The sequence below is a fragment of the Coturnix japonica genome, chromosome 18 (genome assembly GCF_001577835.2).
Source record: "Coturnix japonica isolate 7356 chromosome 18, Coturnix japonica 2.1, whole genome shotgun sequence".
Taxonomy (NCBI): Eukaryota; Metazoa; Chordata; class Aves; order Galliformes; family Phasianidae; genus Coturnix; species Coturnix japonica.
Genome location: NC_029533.1, coordinates 7,667,688 through 7,686,906, shown reverse-complemented (window position 1 = coordinate 7,686,906; position 19,219 = coordinate 7,667,688). Strand labels below are relative to the sequence as shown.

The window sequence follows — 19,219 nt, the reverse complement described above, 5'->3', positions numbered from 1 at the left end:
GTGATAGCCATTAGCTATATTACTTATGGAATAAGTATCTTGCCTTCAAACCGTATAATTCAGGCTCTTATGTATGGGGATGCAATGTTGTGCATCCTGCCCCCTCCATCTAGGGGGTTTGGGAACTCCTAAAAGTTATTATGTGGCTACTAAAATCTTGTTTTGTCCTCAGGGGTTGGTACAGATAAGGTTATATGTCACTCATTGGAGAGAAGAAGCAAAACTTACATGACTTAGGATTTGTGACAACAAAGTCACAGATAAATAGAGAACAGAGTCAGACAAAACTGTTAAGGAGAGTTTCCCATTGAGTCATGAGGTTTAGAAGGAATATGCTGGCTAACAGTTTGTCTGAAAGATTATGTGTACAATTAGTCCTTTATATCACTCAAATCATATGGCAAGTTAGCAAGCCATAAGCAATAAAATGTCAGTCTTGCAGAAAGTCAAGTTTCAGGAGGCTGGCTAGAAGTCACTGAGTATCTGTTGTGGGTAGGGAATCTCTCACCCTTGAGGAGTAAGCCTGACAGGCAGCCCTGGGGCAGATCCTGTTGTGCAGCCTGCTGCTGTGCAAGGAGGCTCCAGGCTGTTTGTTTCCGGAGCAAGATGACTGACCACTGGTCATGTTTGTGTATCAGCCATCTTTGGTGCATGCTATCTCCCCCAAGTCCATCTGGAGCCTGGCTCAGCTACCACAGCCAGTTGCATCCGTCAGGGCTGCCACTGTGCCTGGCTCTGCTGAGCTGTGCACCTTCATCTGCTCTTGCTCTGTTGGTTGTAGGGCTGTTCCCTGCCTGTTTGGCACAACATTAGGTACTAGTGGTCATAAAGCAGCCTTCTCTTGTGGTCCATATCTCCTTTGAAAGACACATATCCTCAGATTACATCTGTGGTCTTAGTGATTATCATATCCCAGATCATCTGGCACGTGGTGAGCTGAAGTTTGGTTCTGGCCACACAAAAGAGAGTGGCTGGAGCTCATGGGTGGTGGGGAAAAGGCTTATGAGGGTTACTGGGAAACTGGTTAAGGAATGCAGTCACTGCCTCAGTCTTGTACACATCCCTGTCACTAGCTTGTGCATTTTAGAGATGTTTGCATAGTTCTTACCTTCAGACAGAGTCCTATAAGCAAAGTCTTCACTGCCACATGGAAGCAATGGCTGAAAGTTGCTGAGCTGCACTGTTCAGTGCGGTGATTGGTGCTGATCCAAACCCATCTCACAGGTATCTTGTTTGTAGCTTCTCAATGCATATCAGATGTGTTTGTCATTTGAATTTGTAACCTGTTTAAAAGGTGGAGTGAGGGGACAAACTGAAAAGGTGCAACATTCCATATGAGGTGAGATGCCGTCAAAGATGGCCTTGCAGATGTTTCGACCTCTTGTTTCAGGGCAAGTCCTCACAACCCTTCTGCAGCATCTGACCTCTCCACTTATTCCACCACCTCTCTGATCAGTAATGAAGAGCAGTTTGAAGACTATGGGGAAGGAGATGATGTGGATTTTACTCCCAGTAGCCCCTGTCCTGATGATGAGACCAGAACCAACGCCTACTCTGACCTTGGCTCATCTGTATCTTCCAGGTTGCTCCTTATTCATTAACAAACATTGTAAAAACATTTTTATTCTCCTTTTGAGATTGAGTGACCGTACTGCAATTTCCAGTGGTTATGTAAACTTGCCTCAAAAGGAAAATATTATCAGTTCATTTTCTGCCTTCCAGTGAGCAGACTACACGTGTTAATCAGAGCTGTGGCAAATAACTGCTTTATATATAATAAATAATATGCTTTCCTGCTTGCATAGTTTTCTTTCTATTGCAGGCAGGAGGTATCACAGTTAAGGGTTAATACTGGAAGTTACTTGCTGCAAGTCAGAAACCAGCTTAATGCTTTAAATTAACCCTGGTGCAGTGGAGAAATCTGTGAGAGTTGTTTCTTGCTAGAGTTCTAATACCACAAATCTTTCATGTTATCCTGTAAGATGAAGTTCCACATACAGACAGGTTGATTTGAAACAAGACTTTAAAAGGCTTAAAAATCCTTCCCCATGCAAGGAAATGGGTGAACAGAGTTGGTGAAGAAACAAGCACGGAGACTTTCCAGGATTTGTCTGCTTGAATCAAAAGCATGTGAAGATCTCATGCTTCATTGCTGACACAGAACAAGCTCACTCCATCCCACTGTTCCACATGCAACCCCTGCATGCTACCCTCTGTTTCAAGGACTTCTGCAATCCAACCTTATCACCTTGGTCATGCATGCAGAGCCAGCACCCCTCTCTGCTGCACTTTCATGGTGATGACTTACTTTCTTCATCTCTCAGGTTTATGCAGTCCTTTCCATTCTCATTCCTGAGGCTCTATGCATTTCGTGTCATGATTACTTTCTTTTAATTTGAGTTTATTTTCTTCTTTTTACCTATGTCTGCTTCACACTTCTCCTTTTGTGTCACTTCTTCCTGACCAACTGCTGTTTTTCATCTTCCTGCCTTTCTCTTAGAGAAAGGACTCTTCAGGTTGCATGCCAGACAGGGGGAAGATGGGCAGGATATGAGAGGGGATATTGCTGAGGTGAAACATAAATGTAGCAGCTTTTGCTATGTGCATCACATGGGCTCTGTGCGTCTTGTGCTATTCTTCCTATTGCCCAAACTAATTCTCTCCACTGATGCCCAGAATATGTACTCTGTAGAGACTCAGCTCAGGCAGGTAGGCTTAGCCTTAAACTAGCATTCCTCATTGTTACCTCTAAGGTAAATGAGCTGTGGTGAGAGATGGCTTCCCAAGTCCCTTGTCTGTGGTTCTGACACACAGTCAGGAGGAAAACCTGTTGTGAGTTGGTTACTATAGCCAGTAATATCTCTCCTTTCCTGCAAACAGTGCTGGCCAAACTCCCCGAAAAATGAGGCATGTTTATAACAGCGAGTTACTGGATGTTTACTGCTCACAGTGCTGCAAAAAGATTAATCTACTCAACGATTTGGAAGCCAGGCTGAAAAACTTGAAAGCAAACAGGTAAGCAGCCTACTGCAGTGCTTCTAGCAGTGTTCCCTTGAATAAGAACTAGTTAATGCCGGGTAGAGAGGAAGAAAGAGCCCGTTCTTTCCTTGTGTTCCATTCCATCTTACACATTTTCTTGCTCTTATAAGCTGTCCTTACATTTCTATCCCTGTCACTCCAACCAATTCTGAGCTGTGCTGGGCACACAGAACTACCATTAGTTAAGGCTTTCAAAGGAAATCATTTGATGGGCTTCTAGCTCCCCCTAGAAACTAAATGTAAACCCTGCCTGTCTTTGTAGTCCATGGCACAGTGCACTGCTTCTTCTCTTGACACAGTAGCATAGTACTTGATCTGAACAGTATTCCTGCCCTAGCAAGTAGTCTGCTCAAGCTCAGACTGTGCCTGACTAGATCTTTGGTAGTTTTATGAGCAGAGTTGTATATATGTGTCTGGAAGAAAGTGGTGCTTTGGTACAGCTGAGTGTGCCCAGAGACATGGCATCTTGTCAAGAGGCAGCTAGATATTTGCCTCTCCAGATGGGTTTATATGGTTCTAATCTTCTTGTCTGGAATGCAATCCATCCTTTGGATGATAAGTGGTCTTTGGCTCTAAAAGGAAACTGCAAAAATTGGAAACATCTCAGTCCTTGTGCTGAACTGGGACGTATAATGGTAAAGGACAAGCTATCTGTTCATAAGATCATCTGAAATTTGGGAATCCCACATAAATGTCCACCACTAACTCAGTGTCCCTTTGTGATATTTCTAATCTTAACTTCATTCACAAATCTCTGCTAAATGTAACAGTCCTCACCAATTGACTTATTAACGATTGCAGTAACTTGTGGCTCTGCTCATCTTCACGCTGTCAGTAACTGCAGTCCATGATCAAGTTGTTTGAGGATATTGTTCACAAAATCTTCTTTCTTTTTGACTTCTTGAAAAATGCCAATGTTATGTTTCATTGTTTGGTCTGAGCTTAAACTGAGATTTATTTGATGGCTATTGAATTCAGTGTTTAATTCCTGTATCATTGCTTCTGTATCCTTGTAGCCCTAACAGGAAAATATCAAGCACAGCTTTTGGAAGGTAAGCATCTTCAACTGTTTTCTGAGTACTTGTGGAATCTACTTTAACAATTCAATAGCAAGCAGCGGAGGGAGAGGAGGAATAAATTTAGGAAAACAAAAATGTGCCAAGATGCATTTTCGAGAGAAGAGGCTTGTAGTGATATTATAGAACACAGAAGTCACTGTTAGTTCTGGAGCAGGCCCCCGAAGTGAGAAGAGCTCTAATAAGAACACTAATGTTTTTTTCCTTTAGACTGCGGTTCTGTAGGCCCAGCTATACAAAGCAAATACACCTTGGTATGTAGTGTGAGTGAACCTAGGAAATTTAAAAACTGCTAATGCTGTTGATGGATCCTATTGAAACCAATGGACATCTCACACCCTGCAACTAACGTCGTTAGCTGTTCTCAGTATGATTTTGTTTAGTTACCAGTCCTTTTTAAGGCTTGTGCTTAAGCAGAGGTAATTGTCACTGAGATGACTGAACATCTGGTGCTGAAATCTGTGCAAAGTGCAAAACGGGGCTGTAAGGCAGCACATAGACTCTTTCCTCTCTCCTTGTCAAGTAAAAGAATTATCCTTGTGATCTTTCAGGCAGCTCTTCCACAATAGCAACTTCAGCAGCAGTAATGGCAGCACAGAAGACCTGTTCAGAGATAGTATAGACTCCTGTGACAATGATATAACTGAAAAGGTGAGAAGCTGTGTGCATTGCAATTAAATGTACCTAAAGCAAATCCTGCTCGAGACACAAGTCAACTGATGAAGCTCTGTTGCTCGCAGTGAGTGCTCTGAAGTAGTTCATTCAAAATGTCTTAAGATATTCCATTAATAGTAAAACTCTGCTTCAGAAAAATGCAAGAACTGTGAATGTACAGATCTGGAGCCATTGTATTTGTACTTCTTTACTGTGTCGTTGCACTGATTACCTTCAAGCTTAATTTTGCCACCATCTTTGCAGGAAAATAGTCTCTTCAAAGGGGCTTTGTTAGCAAAATGTTTATTAGAAACAGTGAAGAGGTGTGAAAAGAGATTCAGACTCTCAGTTCTTCTTTTCTACTTCCTTCTCTTCCAGGTAACATACCTAGAAAAAAAGGTTACAGAATTGGAAAATGATAACCTGACTAATGGGGATCTGAAGAGCAAACTGAAACAAGAGAATACGCAGTTAGTTCACAGGTAATGAATCATGGAACCAGTCCTTTTTGTGTCACAGCAGAACCAGAACAAAGTTGAGGGCAAAGAACATCTCAGTGAAATACAACCAAGTTTTCTGCCTTAGAACTGACTGAACAAAACAAGATAAGGCTTCATGTGAGAAGTCCAAGTGTGGAACTGGACTGCCTTACTAAATTTTCAGCAAGCAGATACCTCCTAAACAAATTTCTTAGTACCGTTACTATACTGAGAACTTAGAATGTTTGTAATAAAAGGGGTTACCATGGTTGTTTTTCTGTTGTGGCTGTTTTGTTGTTGTTTTAATCCACGTAGAATGGAAGTCTAGTTATTGCTGAGGGGGTGGGTGGGTACTGCTACACTCTGCATGTGTTGGGAAGATTGAACACCAAGAGAACTTTCAGGAGAGGTCAAGTGTTGAGAGAGAATGTAGAGTAGAATGGAATAGAAGAGCGAGAAGGAAAGCAGGCAGTGAAGTTGCACACGTTATTTCGTTTTAAAAATGTGTGAAACTGTTACTGAAATGAGAGCTGGCTTCCTTAGAGTTCATGAGCTGGAAGAGCTATTGAAAGACCAAGAGACGTCAGCAGAACAAAACCTGGAAGAAGAGATAAAGAGACATCGAGAAGCTTACAGCAAGTATGAAAAAGAGAAAGGCACTGAAATTGAACTGCTGAATACAAGGTAACAAACAACTTGATGCCACCCAGAACAGTGTACAAATTTGTTCTCTTCCACTGCATATAAATGTGGGCTGTTCACACCCAGACAGTGCACAGATGGTTACAGGTTTGAAGTTCCACAGAGTGGCTGTGCAGTTGCATGTCTAATGTCCAAAAGCATAGAGGATGTTTTACATTAATGCTTTAATCCACATGGCCCATGTAGACAGCTTAGCTGGTTATTTGGCGTGGATTCAAGGAGAATTGTGGCCAGCTGTACCAGGCACTTATCTCTGTATTCATTTATTCACAATTGATTTTTTTTTCTTTTTTTTTTTTTTTTTTTGACACGTTGTAATTGAATTTAAGAATCTGAGGGTCAGTGTAGTGTTCTTGGCCTTAAAAATAAACAAGAAAAGCACACAACAGTGATAAGAATGCTAAGTTTAGGCAGAGTTTCTCTGTATAGTCTTTCTATCAAGTACAAGTGAAATGGTTCTTTTAGATCACGCTGCTTTGCATGTCTGCATTCTTGAAGAGACGTTTTTCTCTGAAACTTCTGTTATTGACACAGGGTTCAGCAACTGGAAGAAGAAAATGGTGAGCTGAAAAGCACCGTCATGCGGCTGAAATCACAAACAGAGAGATTAGATGAGGTAACAAAAGTCCTGAGTGTGGATCCTGTCTTTGATGTCAAGTGCAATTTGACAGCAGCTTGATTTGTGTAAAGGCAAACTCGTACAGTGGTTGGCTCAGGTTTTATTACTGTCCTTCCCTGAACAAGAATGTTATTGGAGTTGGAGCACTGGTTACCTTTAGTATTAGGGGTGCTCTGAGATGCATGACAGGTCATGTAGGTGTAGCAGAGATAGATGTGTCTATAGACTTGTGTTGAAAAGCTGAGGCTGGCTTGTGCACTTGCAAACTAGCTGTAAAAGTACTCCATTTATTCCAGGAAAGGCAACGCATGATGGACAAACTGCGACAGAACAGACTGGAATTCAACAAAGAGAGGGAAGCCACACAGGAGGTAGGTATGAGGAAGGTTGTAAGACCAGGCAATTGCACCTTATCTGCATGAAAGCTCCTCTGAAAAAGTATAGGCATGCAAGATGAACACTGAAAATACAACATCTGGTGAAGGTGTTGTAGGATTGAGCATCTCTGACAGGGATACCCACAGGGTAATGAGTGTTGCAAGGGTACCTAATAAATGATGATCTCAAAGGGTTTACAACTCTTTGAGAACTGGAAGCCTTGAATTCATGCTGTAAGATTTGCTATGCTAAGACTGAAAGAAGAATTATGCCTCTTAGACATCAAAGTTTTTCCACCTCTGAAGCAGTTCAGGTGTCTTGCCCTTCCACAGAAGGCAGGAGGCTCTGTTGTATGAGTGTCTGTCCTTTGTCACAGTGCAAAGGTGCAGCACAGAGCTGCCAGGGAGGTTTGGTTATGCAGAGGCTGGAGAGACATGTTTCCTTGCCTGTCTGCAGCTTATTGAAGACTTGCGAAAAGAACTGGAGCACTTGCAGCTCTACAAGCTGGAATGTGAGCGTCCTGGACGCGGGAGAAGTTCCTCATCCAGCGTGAGTGAATTCAATGCTAAAACCAGAGAGGTGGAAATGGAGCATGAAATAAAACGGCTGAAGCAGGTGAGCAGGGAAGGGCCTCACAGTCTGTGGGTGAGTCCAAATGAACTGTGCAGGACTGCTCAGAGAAATTCCTATAGCTGCATGTGCCAGTATGCTGCTTAAGGTGTCTGTATCCCCACTCACTTCTACTTTAGCTTAAGATGTGCCTTACATTTGTCTAGAACTTATAATTAAGTTTTAACTTGTTGCGTACCTAGGAAACACCTGCAGTTCAGGAGGGGATGACTCTCACTGTTAAGAGCTGTTTGCTAACTTGCAGCCTTACTGTACTTCATCCACACCAGCTGACTTTTTTTTTTCAATGAATCCATGTAGAAAAAACTTAAAAGCAGTTTTTTCATCCTTAAACAGGAGAATCAGAAACTTCGTGACCAAAATGATGATCTTAATGGACAGATTCTTAGTCTGAGTATTTATGAAGCTAAAAATCTCTTTGCAACACAAACAAAAGCTCAGTCACTGGCTGCTGAGATTGACTCCGCATCAAGAGATGAGGTAATACACTTTCTTCATCAAGTTCTGCATCCAAAAATCTGGATTTTTCAATGTAATTAACTGTCAAGGCTGATTTAACTGAAGCTGACAAATGAAAATCTGCTTTGTTAGGAGTTCAAGAAAGTTAGAAAATCAATTTCAATTAAACAGTGGTTCTGGGCATTGCTTTTAACATAACTTTTTGTCTTAAAACTGGAAATAGAATCTCAGTGAACTATTTTACAGTGGATTTATTTTAACATCTTCTATCTTGCAGGATATTGTGCTATTACAGCATTAATTTCTTACAGAAATTGCTACAGCTATTTAATTGAATTTTTATTTTCTGTTCTGGATTTAGTTCTAAGTTACTTCAGTAACGACCTTTCACATCTAAATTTGCTCTGTAGCAGAGCTGGATTCTTGCAGAAGGTAGGCAGTGTGCAAGTGATAATCTGGTAATGCTCTGAAGAGTGTTGTAGGGGACCATTTGCATGTGGGATGAATCAAACTGGTACAACATCTTTAGGCTGCAGGATAGGTCATGAGATCAGGCCAACAGATATGTGCAAGTTCCTAAAGACAGGTTAGGGATAAAAGAGTTTAAAAGGAATTGCTTAATTCTATGAATTGCTTCTTCTGGGCAGAACTTTCCCTCATCTTCTTTAAGAGGAGTTTTGAGACAAACCTTTTTATTCAGTGTGTTATCTGAATGACCATTAGCCCCTGTACAGTCTCTTAAAGTGAATTACATACTCAAATTTCTTGCTGAACCAGGGCAGCGTGAAGAAAGGCTGTTTAATCATAGAACTCTACTTGAATGAATGCAAGTTGGGTTTTTGCTGTCGTTGAAATGGATCTTCATTTTTCTTTTGGAATTTCCTGTCTTTGGCTCATGCAGAGAATACCAGAGAGCACCACCCTCTAAAGGAGCAGCGTGCCTTGCAGCTGTGACCCAGCCTTAGTAAACCTCACAGAACAGTGCATATCTTTCTCATTGTTTTCTTTTTCCTATATAATTGAAATGAAGGTAAGAGGCTGCAGGTTGAGAGTGAGACTTCTCTGAAGGCTTATGGAAATAGACACGCAGATCACATGAGCTTTAGGGGGATCTGGAGCTTTGACACTTCTGGGCAACAAAGCAACCTGTCTTCATCTTTGGAGGGATTAAAGGGTTTTTCACGGCTCGGAGGTCTAGTGGAAGACAGTATGTTTTGAATGCAGAATATAGAACTACAGAATATGTAGAACTATAATTATAGAACTATAGAATATAGATTTTTCTTGAGTATACACAGCTAGGGGGCTTCTTGGTTTGTTTTTTGTTTTTTTGTTTTTTTTTTCTTAAGAGAATATGCATATGATACAGAGGGAATATCTGTATTGTTCCTATTATGTAACACGTGTTCTGTTCAGCAGGTTTGTGTGCAAATCTACTGAAATCTAAAAAGTTTTGTAAAAATTGAGCACCATGAAGTTCTTGCACTGAGATGAGGAAGTTTGTCCAAGGTGTGGGTGCAGGAAGGATTGCTGTGTTAGGTGTGGAATTTCTATTTCAGATGAGCTGCAAAGGATTCTTGGTGGTGACCATTCACCGCCTTCCTAAATAATAAAGGTCTTTAATGTGCAGATCCTTCCTAACAGAGATAAAGGGAGGAGGCTGGGGGCTCATGCTGCATGAGGTAATTGGTGATCTTGGCAGGTGATTGTCTCTTACCTGTCTGAATTCATTTTGTTTTGTAAACTGTTCTGCAAGAGTAACTGAAATGTTGTGTTTCAGCTCATGGAAGCCCTTAAAGAACAGGAAGAGATCAATTACAGATTACGACAATATATGGACAAGATCATTCTGGCAATCCTAGATCACAACCCCTCTATCTTGGAAATAAAGAATTGAAGAGAATACAAAAAGGAAAAGCAGCAACTGCCCTATATTTCTACACATGCCACTGGATCTAAACAACACTCTGATACTGTAAATTAATCTATAAATATATATATATATATATACACTACATGTGAGTGTGGGTGCGCGGGTGTGTTTATATGACATTTGGTACACTGTTATTTGTCATCGAATTGGCTTGGTTAGACTTCCTTGCACTTTCAATTACCTGTGTCAAGATAGATACTGTATATTAATGTAATAACAATATAACTGGATTATGCTGTTTTAGATACTGGATAAAATGACTCTACCTCTAGTTGTAAAGGTGGAAGAAAGACAGTGGACACATATGGATGTGAGCCTGACTTTAGGAGCAAGATTTGTTCTTTTGTTCTTCCAGGAATTTGGGTACCACAAAGCAAACATTATACCCAGGTTCAGTTCCTAACCGGTGCTGACTGTGTAATTTCCTGTTCAATTAAGCTTTATTGCTTAAACAACATCCAGGAAAAGAACATCAGTGGAAAAGGAAAGACATAAGGTAAACAGAAAGAAGTGGAAGACATTGTTGAATTATTGCTATCTGTAAAATCACCATCCATCTGTTTGCCACTGTCAGCACCAAGTGCTTTCTATAGATGATCACTCTGCTTTGGGATGCTTTGAGCCAACCCACTCTTTAGTGTGTGTGTGCACATGTGTATATTTTATGCCAGGGTTCCTGTAGCACTGAGTCTAGGAATCTTTTCAACTCTATTCCCCTATTTTCAGGGGTTCATTGTAGAATGGCAGGAGTTGGAAGGGACTTTAAAGCTTGTACAGATCGTACCACCCACCTACTAGATCAGGCCAGCCTGGCCTTGAATGCCTCCAGGGATGGGGCATCCACTGCTTCTCAAGGCAGGCTTGTTCTCCTGCTTCTCCACCCTCTAAGTAAAGGATTTCCTCTGAACAGCAAACTTGAATCTTCCTCTCCTGCTTTTCAAAATCATTCCCCTTTGTCGTTTTTATCAGACTGTAAAAAATGGATCTCCCTCTTATTTATAAGCTCCTTTTATATACTGGAATGCTGAAGTGAGGTTTCCCTGGAACCTTTTCTTCTCCACGCTGCACAAGCTCAGCTCCTTTATTGATCCTTTACAGGAGAGGTGATTCAGCCCTCTCATCTTCGTGGCCTTCTCTGGACACACTCATAACAGCACCACATCTTGTGCTGGTCACCATATGCCAGATGGGGCCTCAGGGGCAGAGCAGAGGGGGACAGTCACCTCCCTCACCTTGCTGGCCATCCCTCTTTGGATGTGGCCCTACCCACTGTTGTACAGTCGACCTTCTGCTACTGACCCATGTCCAGCTTTTTGTCCATTGCTCACTGCTTGAGCCTGTCCTTCTCCAGTTCTTTCCTTCTGCAGTGTGGGTAGCACATGGGCTGTTCAGATGAATTCTGCAATCCTGTATCTTTGTAATTTTAGATATTCCACAGAAGGAGCGTATTTCAGTTCTAAGAAAATAATACAATATGTGTTAAGTTGCTTTCCTACCATCAGACACTGCATTCCTCGGAGACTGACATTTTGTGGACAAGCTGTGGGAAAGGCAACCTGGGTCCTAACGCGGCGATAGGGGAAGTCTCATGTGAAGTGGCTTTTACTTCTAGGGCAGTAAAAGATAGAAGAGCTTGGTCTTGCAAAAGCTGTCAATCCAGACTGAGGACACACGTGCTTGTCTGGAGCTCTGAGTAGGGAATGTGATCTGATTTACACGAGCAGTTGTGTGAGTGCTTAACTTTAAACATGTACTGTGACTGCTCATAGAAGTCAGTGGGACAGGACATAAAGCTTTAAAATTGAGCGTCTGCTTAATTGCTGCCTTAAGTAGGGATGGGCTTCAGCATGTGCCTGTGTTTTCCTGTGCTGAATCTCTGTACTGTAGGGCTAGGACCCTTGTAATTAATAACGTGGCTTATATAAAAGAAGCTTATGGAATTGTCTGATAATTGGATACTTAAGCAATTTTTATTCCGTGTGCTTTTTTTTTAAGGTAAAAATTTCCCACTTCAGAATTCTTTGCGATTGATGCCGGCTGGCACACAAAAATAGGCCCTTCCTAATAGTGATCTGGCTCTGCCCAATGCCTGGAGATGTTTCCTCTATTGAATACACTCCCCAGGAGAATGTTACAGTAGCAGTGGCTGTGCTTTTCCTTGTATATCTTGCCCTGGGCAGCCTTGCCCCTAGTATTCTCTTGATGTATCTTGGTGTGTATATGTGATACATTTTTGCTGAATTTGAATACATCTATGTATTCAGTTATGGGTGTAAATATATATATTTTTTTCTGCGGTTTTTGTGTTCTTGCCTTCAGTGACGTTGCTGGAGTGTTGGGAAGGGGAGGGGGAGCGATACTGAAATTAGGCTTTGTTGAAGGCAAGAAAATAAAAGCAATTTGTTTCTATGTATCTGCAGTAGGCAGGTGTAAAGTAACTGGAAAGCCAGAGGGAGCAGAGGAATAATCATGGGATGCAACATCCCAGAAGCAAAGAAGTCAGTAGGACTTCAGTGCACTGGGAGAAATGATACAGTCTTGATCAAACAGAGAAGTCTCAAGGCTGGATTCCTGAGGCTACAGGGTAATCTGAAGGAAGGGATTTAAGGACTATCCCTTTACCAGCTGGGAACGGTGTAAAATGTTCTCTGCTAAATTGCAGCAGCTTCTGTGTGTGGAGAAACAGGTGGATCACCCCACAGTACACCCTGTTCCCACCACTGCTGCTTCTGGATGTGCCACCCAGCAGGTAGGACAGAGTTAAACCAGGTTGGTGCTGCCTACAGATACCTGCCAGGAGGACTCTTCACCTGATATTCAGTGATGATGCCTCCATCTGCATGGTGCTGTTAGTGAATTGTGCCAAGGACTTTGCTCTTCTTGTAGGCCACTGAGAACTGTTTCAGTTGTTGGGTGGCTGTTGCTCATGTCCTGTGTTGTGCAGGGCTGGGTGAGCCAGCAGCCCTGCTAATGGGACTTACTGCTTGGTAAGTTACACGTCTGTCCCACTCTCCTGCTCTGGATTTACACGTGTGAAGCTGTTGCAGGTCAGACTGGTGACTGAATGTTTTTCCCCTGAATATTTTGATGTAAACTGGACTCAACTTTAAAATTTTAATCATCTAAAACCCCATTCTTGTTGGGTCAGCAAATGTTGAGGACTAGGACTAGTCTGCAGAACGCTGTGCTGAGCACTTGGGAAGCAGCACACACAGCTGGCTTCATTGAACCTGCAGAGCTGAAGGGCTCGAGTGGAAGAAATGAATGTGGTAATATCCAAGATTCTGGGCAGGTAAATATGTAAAAGGTTAATGGCTACTGATAGTGACTGAGCACTGCATGGCTGCAATCCTGGGAACGCCATGTTAGCTGAGAGTGCACAGCAGTGAATTTCCCACAGATGTGCAGGACTTCTGCTCAGCTCTGCACACAGCTGATTCAGAATTTAAGGGTGTTCATTCCTTGCTCCGCAGTGTCGGCATTTGAAGAGGTTTCTTACCGCCACATTGGTGGTGTCTGTAGCTTCGTTGTACTGCATTAGGAAGTTTCGATTCCATACCTGTGGGGCTGTTGGCATGGTGCTGTTTTCAATTAGCTCTCAAATACATATCCAGACACTTTCTGTGTTTCACAAGTAACGTGAGTTGGAGGTGGGAGATCCATTTCTTTGGCAGATACGTTTTCCTCTACGGTATCCACCTCTAAAAATAACTAGTTGGCAATGGCATTTTTTAGCTGTCTGATAATAGCTCACCAGTAACTACAGGCACTAGGCCAAACCTGGGAGAACCTTTCCATCCTATAAAATCAGTCATCACATTCTATGACATAAAGGTAACTTGGCAGTAAGGGAGATCATCTTTGGTGGGTCACTGGAGCAGTGGGAAGAGTGGTTGGGTACCAGTTTTCCAGAGAATGCATATTTCAGTCAGTATTTCAAACAGAAATATGGTATAATCTTATTCTAGCAATACTCAAATGCAGTAAACTTCTTGTGTTAAAGTCATGCTTCTCATTTAACCCTCAGGGATGCAAACACAGTCCGAGGTACTGTCTCTTGGTCTGCTCTTTAGCTCTTTGTACTGTAGGTTCTGAAAAGCTGAGCGATATTCTGATCAAACTAATTGCAAACCACTGCAGGTATTTTTGTATGGTGGTAAAAAGGAAACGAGTTGCTCCTGGATAGGAGCAGTGCTTCACCGGGCTGATCACACACACAGGCTGCTGTGGAAAAATACCTCCTCCAAAAATTGCACTTAAAAAGTTCCTGAAACTTTTGGTCTTTTGGGGTGTGCTGATATTGGCTGCTCCACTCCAAATACCAGCCTTCAGCTCCTGGTTTCTGAGCATGGTGCTGATTCAAAACTATCTTGACAGCAGAGCATTTTTCAGCTTTTTTAGTAACTCGTAATAAAGACTCAAGTTGTTTGCTGTGTTTTGAAGTGTGACAGTGACAAACTGTCACCGTCCAGTCTGTTTCTAAAGGAGCCTTCAATACAGAGATTTGTAGCATGTCTCAAAAACAATCCATACACTTTTGCTGCCAAAACTTTCCTTTTGTGGTCCTGGGAGAAATTCAGATGTTTCTCATCCAGCTCTGTAGGCACTTGAGTGCAGTGTCATTAATTAATGGGTGTATCAGCAAACACCTTGCTGTCTGACTGCGGAAAGGCTCTGTTCTACTCTCCAGGAGGGGTCTTGGCCTACTGTATTTAGACTGCCTAATCTGTTTAGTAATTGAGTGTTTGGAAGATGTAAGTAAACCTTGATTGTGGCCTGCATCAGTCGCTGTTCAGCAGTCTCTAGGTCATAGTGCTAATGGCATGCAATGAGTCCAAGAACTAGAATTCATAAGTAAATACTTCTTTTCTTCTTTAGTGGCAGTGAATCTACAGTGTTGTTTTCTTAAGCTGCGTGGTGTGGTCTGAGGGATGTTTTCCAAGGAAGGAAGGAAGGAAGCAGCAGCTGATCCAACACTTACCAGATTACATTCACTTACATTGATTTCAGTGAAAACCGACTCAAACTTTAACTAAGCCGTAGCTGTGTTGGTTCTGGCATAAGCAGTAATATTCATACTCTTGTTAGGTCGTTTGGTACTTAAGGAACATATCCAAGAAAGCATGACTGCTTATGTAGCCAGCAGCTGGTTTCAAAGGCAAGGAACTGCTCAGCAGCTGCTGGCACCTTGTTCCTTGGCAGCACCTTGGGATCGTTTTTTCAGTATTTCTCAATCCAAGACATTGATCCCAGGGCAGTTTGCTGTTGAAGTGTGTAGCATGTGTGAGTTTCTTCTCATTTATTGAAACTTTGTACATGTGTTGGTTGGAATCCTATAATCCTTATGAGGGTTCTGTTCTGCACAGAGGGAGGCTTCGCTGGGACTTCTGTGGTTATTCTCTGTTTTAGGAGACACTGTTGGTTCAGCTGAGCACTACAAACAAAATCTTTCAGTAATTTAACCAAAGGCTTGTGTGTTTAGCACACAATAATGCGGAACTTGAGCTGTGGATTATATTTATTAGGGATTTTTATTATATAGTGACTAGAAGAGGTTTGAAACCCCCATTGTGAGTAGCTTGTCCTTTTAAAAAGATGTAGAGAAAATTCTCACCTACTGCCTCTCACCCTTTGTTTTCTATAACCACTGAAGAAGGAGGAAGGAGAGAGAAGAGTTCTGTTATGCTGGGGGACAAAAATAAAAAGAAATGGAAAAGGAAGAACTGGTGGCTCCCACAGAGGAGCTCTTGTGGCTGCCCTTAGCTTACAGCAAAGGCAGGCTGTAATTGTACCTTGTTTGCAAGGCACAAACCTACTGGCTTGGCCTAGCAAGCATAACTCAGATAATGCAGCTGCCCATTCAGACTGAAACATCAGCAGGTTGGATGACTGCAGCCATTGGTGATGGGGCAGTGTTACATTCATTGCCTTCCTTACACATCTTTCTTTTTTTTCCCTTGGTTTGTTGTTTTGGTCTTGACACTTTTTTTCCAGCTGTGAGAGCAGTACACGTTGAAACGTATCATTAGGGAGAGAATGTTTTTAACTTCAACTTTAGCCTAGTGAAGAAAGCGTTAATAAACATGGACTTCCTTGGTATATTTTGGTTACCTACCCCTAGGATCTGTGTTTGTTTCTTAGGTAGGTGTTGTTAGTGGTGCAACTGTGACATTGGAGCTGTCAGCTTTCACATCACTGCTCTCAGCAGAGTGAAATTCACCCTGGCAAACCTCTGCAAAGCCCACTGTGCCCCAGCCAAGGGCAGAGGAGGGACTGCTCTGGTAGACACACATTCAATACACAGTAAGAAATGGATGCAGGAGGGCTGCAGTTACTCTTCCACCCAGGCAGTTGGAGCAGTGACTGTTACACCACCCAACGTCAGCTCCGTTTGATTTAATCCTTTATCCTTAGTTGAATTATTCTGGCTTTGGAGAAAGGAAGTTGGAAGGGAGGATTTGGTTTGGTGTGAACACTTCACCGTGCTACGGGACAGCCAATGTTGCACTTACGGTATGTTTCAGTTCTGTGATGTTCTGAGAATGACTGTAAACCCACCTGTGGGAGCTGTTGGTTTTGCTTTGTTGCACAGGTCGTACTTCCATTTTCTGCATGGTTAGACATTGTAGTATTTGTGCCTTTGACTTCTCTGTTGTGAGAATGCACTGTATTTACAATGCACTGTATCTACACATCTCATCTGCTGCTTTGGGTACTTTTTATAAAAGCTTTTTCTTTTTTTCCATTTGATCTTCATTTGAGATTTTCACGTCATGTAAATGTCTGTATATACAGAATAGCTCAGATTTGTATTCATGTGCCTGAGGTGTAAAAATATACTCATTTTCTACAGGTTTTTTTAGAAGCACGCGGTCATGTTTGAAATTCCTTAGCAAACGGGATGGAACACAACCAGCAGCTCTTTGTTTTGTCTCAGCCACGTGCTGTCAGGGCGCTGTATCTTCACGGCAGCATCTCACACACTCCCTGGGTTGTTCTGGTGTCACCATGAGCCCAGTTCTGTCTGCTTGTTAGTTCTGGTTCATTGGAAATAAAGCACCCAGCTGTGCGTTAAGGTCCTGCCTCCATGCTTGTAGTTTTTATTCACATCAGACATTATTTGAAATGGACATCAGACAAAAACCTGTGAACGCGTTGCCCATTTTAGGTTCATTTCAGTTCCGGGGTTATTTTAGTGGAAGTGGGTGATTGATTTACTTTGACTATTGCAATTAAAAAGCAAACAGCAGTGCCAATGTACAGATCCTCCTCCTTAGGGTAAAACACTTTGGATTTCTGCTTCCCTTCCTGCCTCCTGTGGCTGCTTTTCCTAAGGAAGGACTCTGGGTCTGCACAGCTGGAAGCGTGTGAAAAGCACGAAGGTAACGGGGCAGAGTTTCTTACCCTGATGGCAAATTGTCCCTTACCCACCTGTGTTAGACGTGAGCGATGGAGCTTTTCCCGTGTAGCAGCTGCAGGGTAAACTCTGCTCTGCTGCAAAACATCGGAGCGCTGCCCCCCCCGCATGGTCAGATGATTGAATTGTTCCCTCTTGTGTCTTACGGAGCAGCCGGTGATGAGCACCGATAGGGAATGGTACAAAAAGCAGCGTCTGCTGATGGCCCCATCCCGAATTGTGATGTATCGAATGCAATGTTCCCTCCTCGGAGAGCCGAAATCTTTAACCCGAATCCGCTGCATCCTCAGCCCGTGGAGCCGCCTCAGAGGGGTTTTATTTTTGACTTGAAGGGCGGCCGGGTTTGAAGCTGAGCAAAATCCATTTGCTCCATCGCTACAGAAGGAAGGAAACAGCCAGAAAAATAACAGCACACGCTTCTTTGTAACTTCATTCTGTAATTTACACCACCCGCGAAGCGCTGTCGGTCCTGTTGCACTGTGCTATTTTCCCTGTATTTTCTTGAAGTACTTTATGGGGCCAATAAAGCCATCTCTGCTCCGTGAATCCTTTCACCTCGCTGTAACGTACAACACACGGGGACGGTTTGCTTTCCCTGCACGGCTGCAGAGCTGTCCGCGGGGACGGGGTGTCCCTGACACGGGGCTGTTGTGTCGCGTCCCCCCCTCGGCCTCGAGTCCCTCTATTTCTGCACGGTACGTTTGAAGGCGTCGCGCTCGAGCTCTTAGCGGGTCTGTTGCAGCTGCGAGCAGTTAACGGGGCTGTGTCCAGCTGCCACGGGCTGATTGCGGATCACAGCGGCCGGCACCTGCGGCGATACGGGCGAGCTCCGCGTGCTGCTCCTTGGCCATAGGAGCTGTGGGGGGCTGCGCTGCTACGGGAGGGAGGGAGGGAGGGAGGGACATCGGCCGGGCCCCGACCCCCTGTAGGACCCCGCACGTTCTCCCCCCTCGGACCAGGAGCCCGCTGCCCTCTGGACCAGTACACTGAGGTAACGCTTCATTTTGTAACTTTCTCCTTTTTGAGCTGCCGTCCCCATCTCCGGGTTTTACTTTAACTGCTGGAGTAAAGGAAGGGGTCGCAGCGCGGCTCTGGCTGTGGAGGTGCCGGGTGAAGTTCTGGAAGGTTCTGTGCGGAGCGGCCGTGCTGTGTGCCCGGCTTTGTGTGCGCTGCACTAACAAGGGGTTACGGTTCTCATCATGAGAAATCACACCCCGCTGCCGGGGGCTCAGCCTGGATCAGCTGCTCTGAGTGCTGCCCTTCTGTGCTGAGAGCTCACAGCCCCGGTTGTGCAAATGGGACTGAGGTCTCCGAGCTCCTCGTGGTGATTTTTACCCTGCTCTTATCTTCTGGGGGACAGGGAGAAAGGAAAGGGGTCCTGAGAGCAGGGGGCAGTTCAGGCAGAGCAGGAGTTAGATTGCAAGAGCTCTGACCCCTGGAACCTCGGGTGGTGCCAAGGAGAACCTCTGCAGACAGAAAATGCACCTTGTGTGCACACCAAGGGAGCACACCCACCATTTGTGGCATCAGACACTGATCTCACCCCTGCAGGTGAGCGTTCAACATGTGAGTCTCAAAGCTCACGGCTCTGATGGTTCCTGGGATGTGTTGCTTCCTTCTAAATCTCCCTTGACCCACACACTGTGGCACTGACTCTCCCTGCTTTAATGGCTCAGCATCAGTTCTGCTCTTGGAGGCAGGGAAGGGGCAGGAGCACACACACAGTGCATCGAACGTTGTCCCGGGTCGCGTCCTGCCGACACGAGGCCGGCATCGCACTCGGCTCCATCCAGGCTCAGCTGTGCCGGCAGGGGGCGCTGTGCCGGGGGGTCG

The 19,219-nt window shown here is 43.7% G+C and overlaps 2 protein-coding genes across 10 annotated transcripts in view; both read left to right on the top strand.

Moving 5' to 3' along the window:
- Nucleotides 1–17,932, top strand: part of RAB11FIP4 (RAB11 family interacting protein 4) — a 69,924-nt gene extending 51,992 nt beyond the window's left edge. For 6 of the 9 annotated variants that reach the window (XM_015879655.2, XM_032448240.1, XM_032448236.1 and 3 more), the window contains 11 exons: nt 1,391–1,582; nt 2,881–3,015; nt 4,056–4,091; nt 4,667–4,766; nt 5,148–5,251; nt 5,792–5,932; nt 6,485–6,566; nt 6,866–6,940; nt 7,404–7,562; nt 7,914–8,057; nt 9,817–17,932. In XM_015879655.2, the coding sequence (XP_015735141.1) occupies nt 1,391–1,582; nt 2,881–3,015; nt 4,056–4,091; nt 4,667–4,766; nt 5,148–5,251; nt 5,792–5,932; nt 6,485–6,566; nt 6,866–6,940; nt 7,404–7,562; nt 7,914–8,057; nt 9,817–9,933 (1,285 nt within the window). In that variant the 3' untranslated portion in view covers nt 9,934–17,932. The remainder of the gene's footprint in view (nt 1–1,390; nt 1,583–2,880; nt 3,016–4,055; nt 4,092–4,666; nt 4,767–5,147; nt 5,252–5,791; nt 5,933–6,484; nt 6,567–6,865; nt 6,941–7,403; nt 7,563–7,913; nt 8,058–9,816) is intronic. The other 3 variants (XM_015879657.2, XM_032448241.1, XM_032448235.1) reach the window with 2 other exon arrangements.
- A 388-nt stretch (nt 17,933–18,320) lies between these two features.
- LOC107322036 overlaps nt 18,321–19,219 on the top strand; it is a 43,117-nt gene continuing 42,218 nt past the window's right edge. Inside the window, exon 1 of the transcript XR_001558761.2 lies at nt 18,321–18,377. The gene's annotated coding sequence lies outside the window, so the exon portion shown is untranslated. The remainder of the gene's footprint in view (nt 18,378–19,219) is intronic.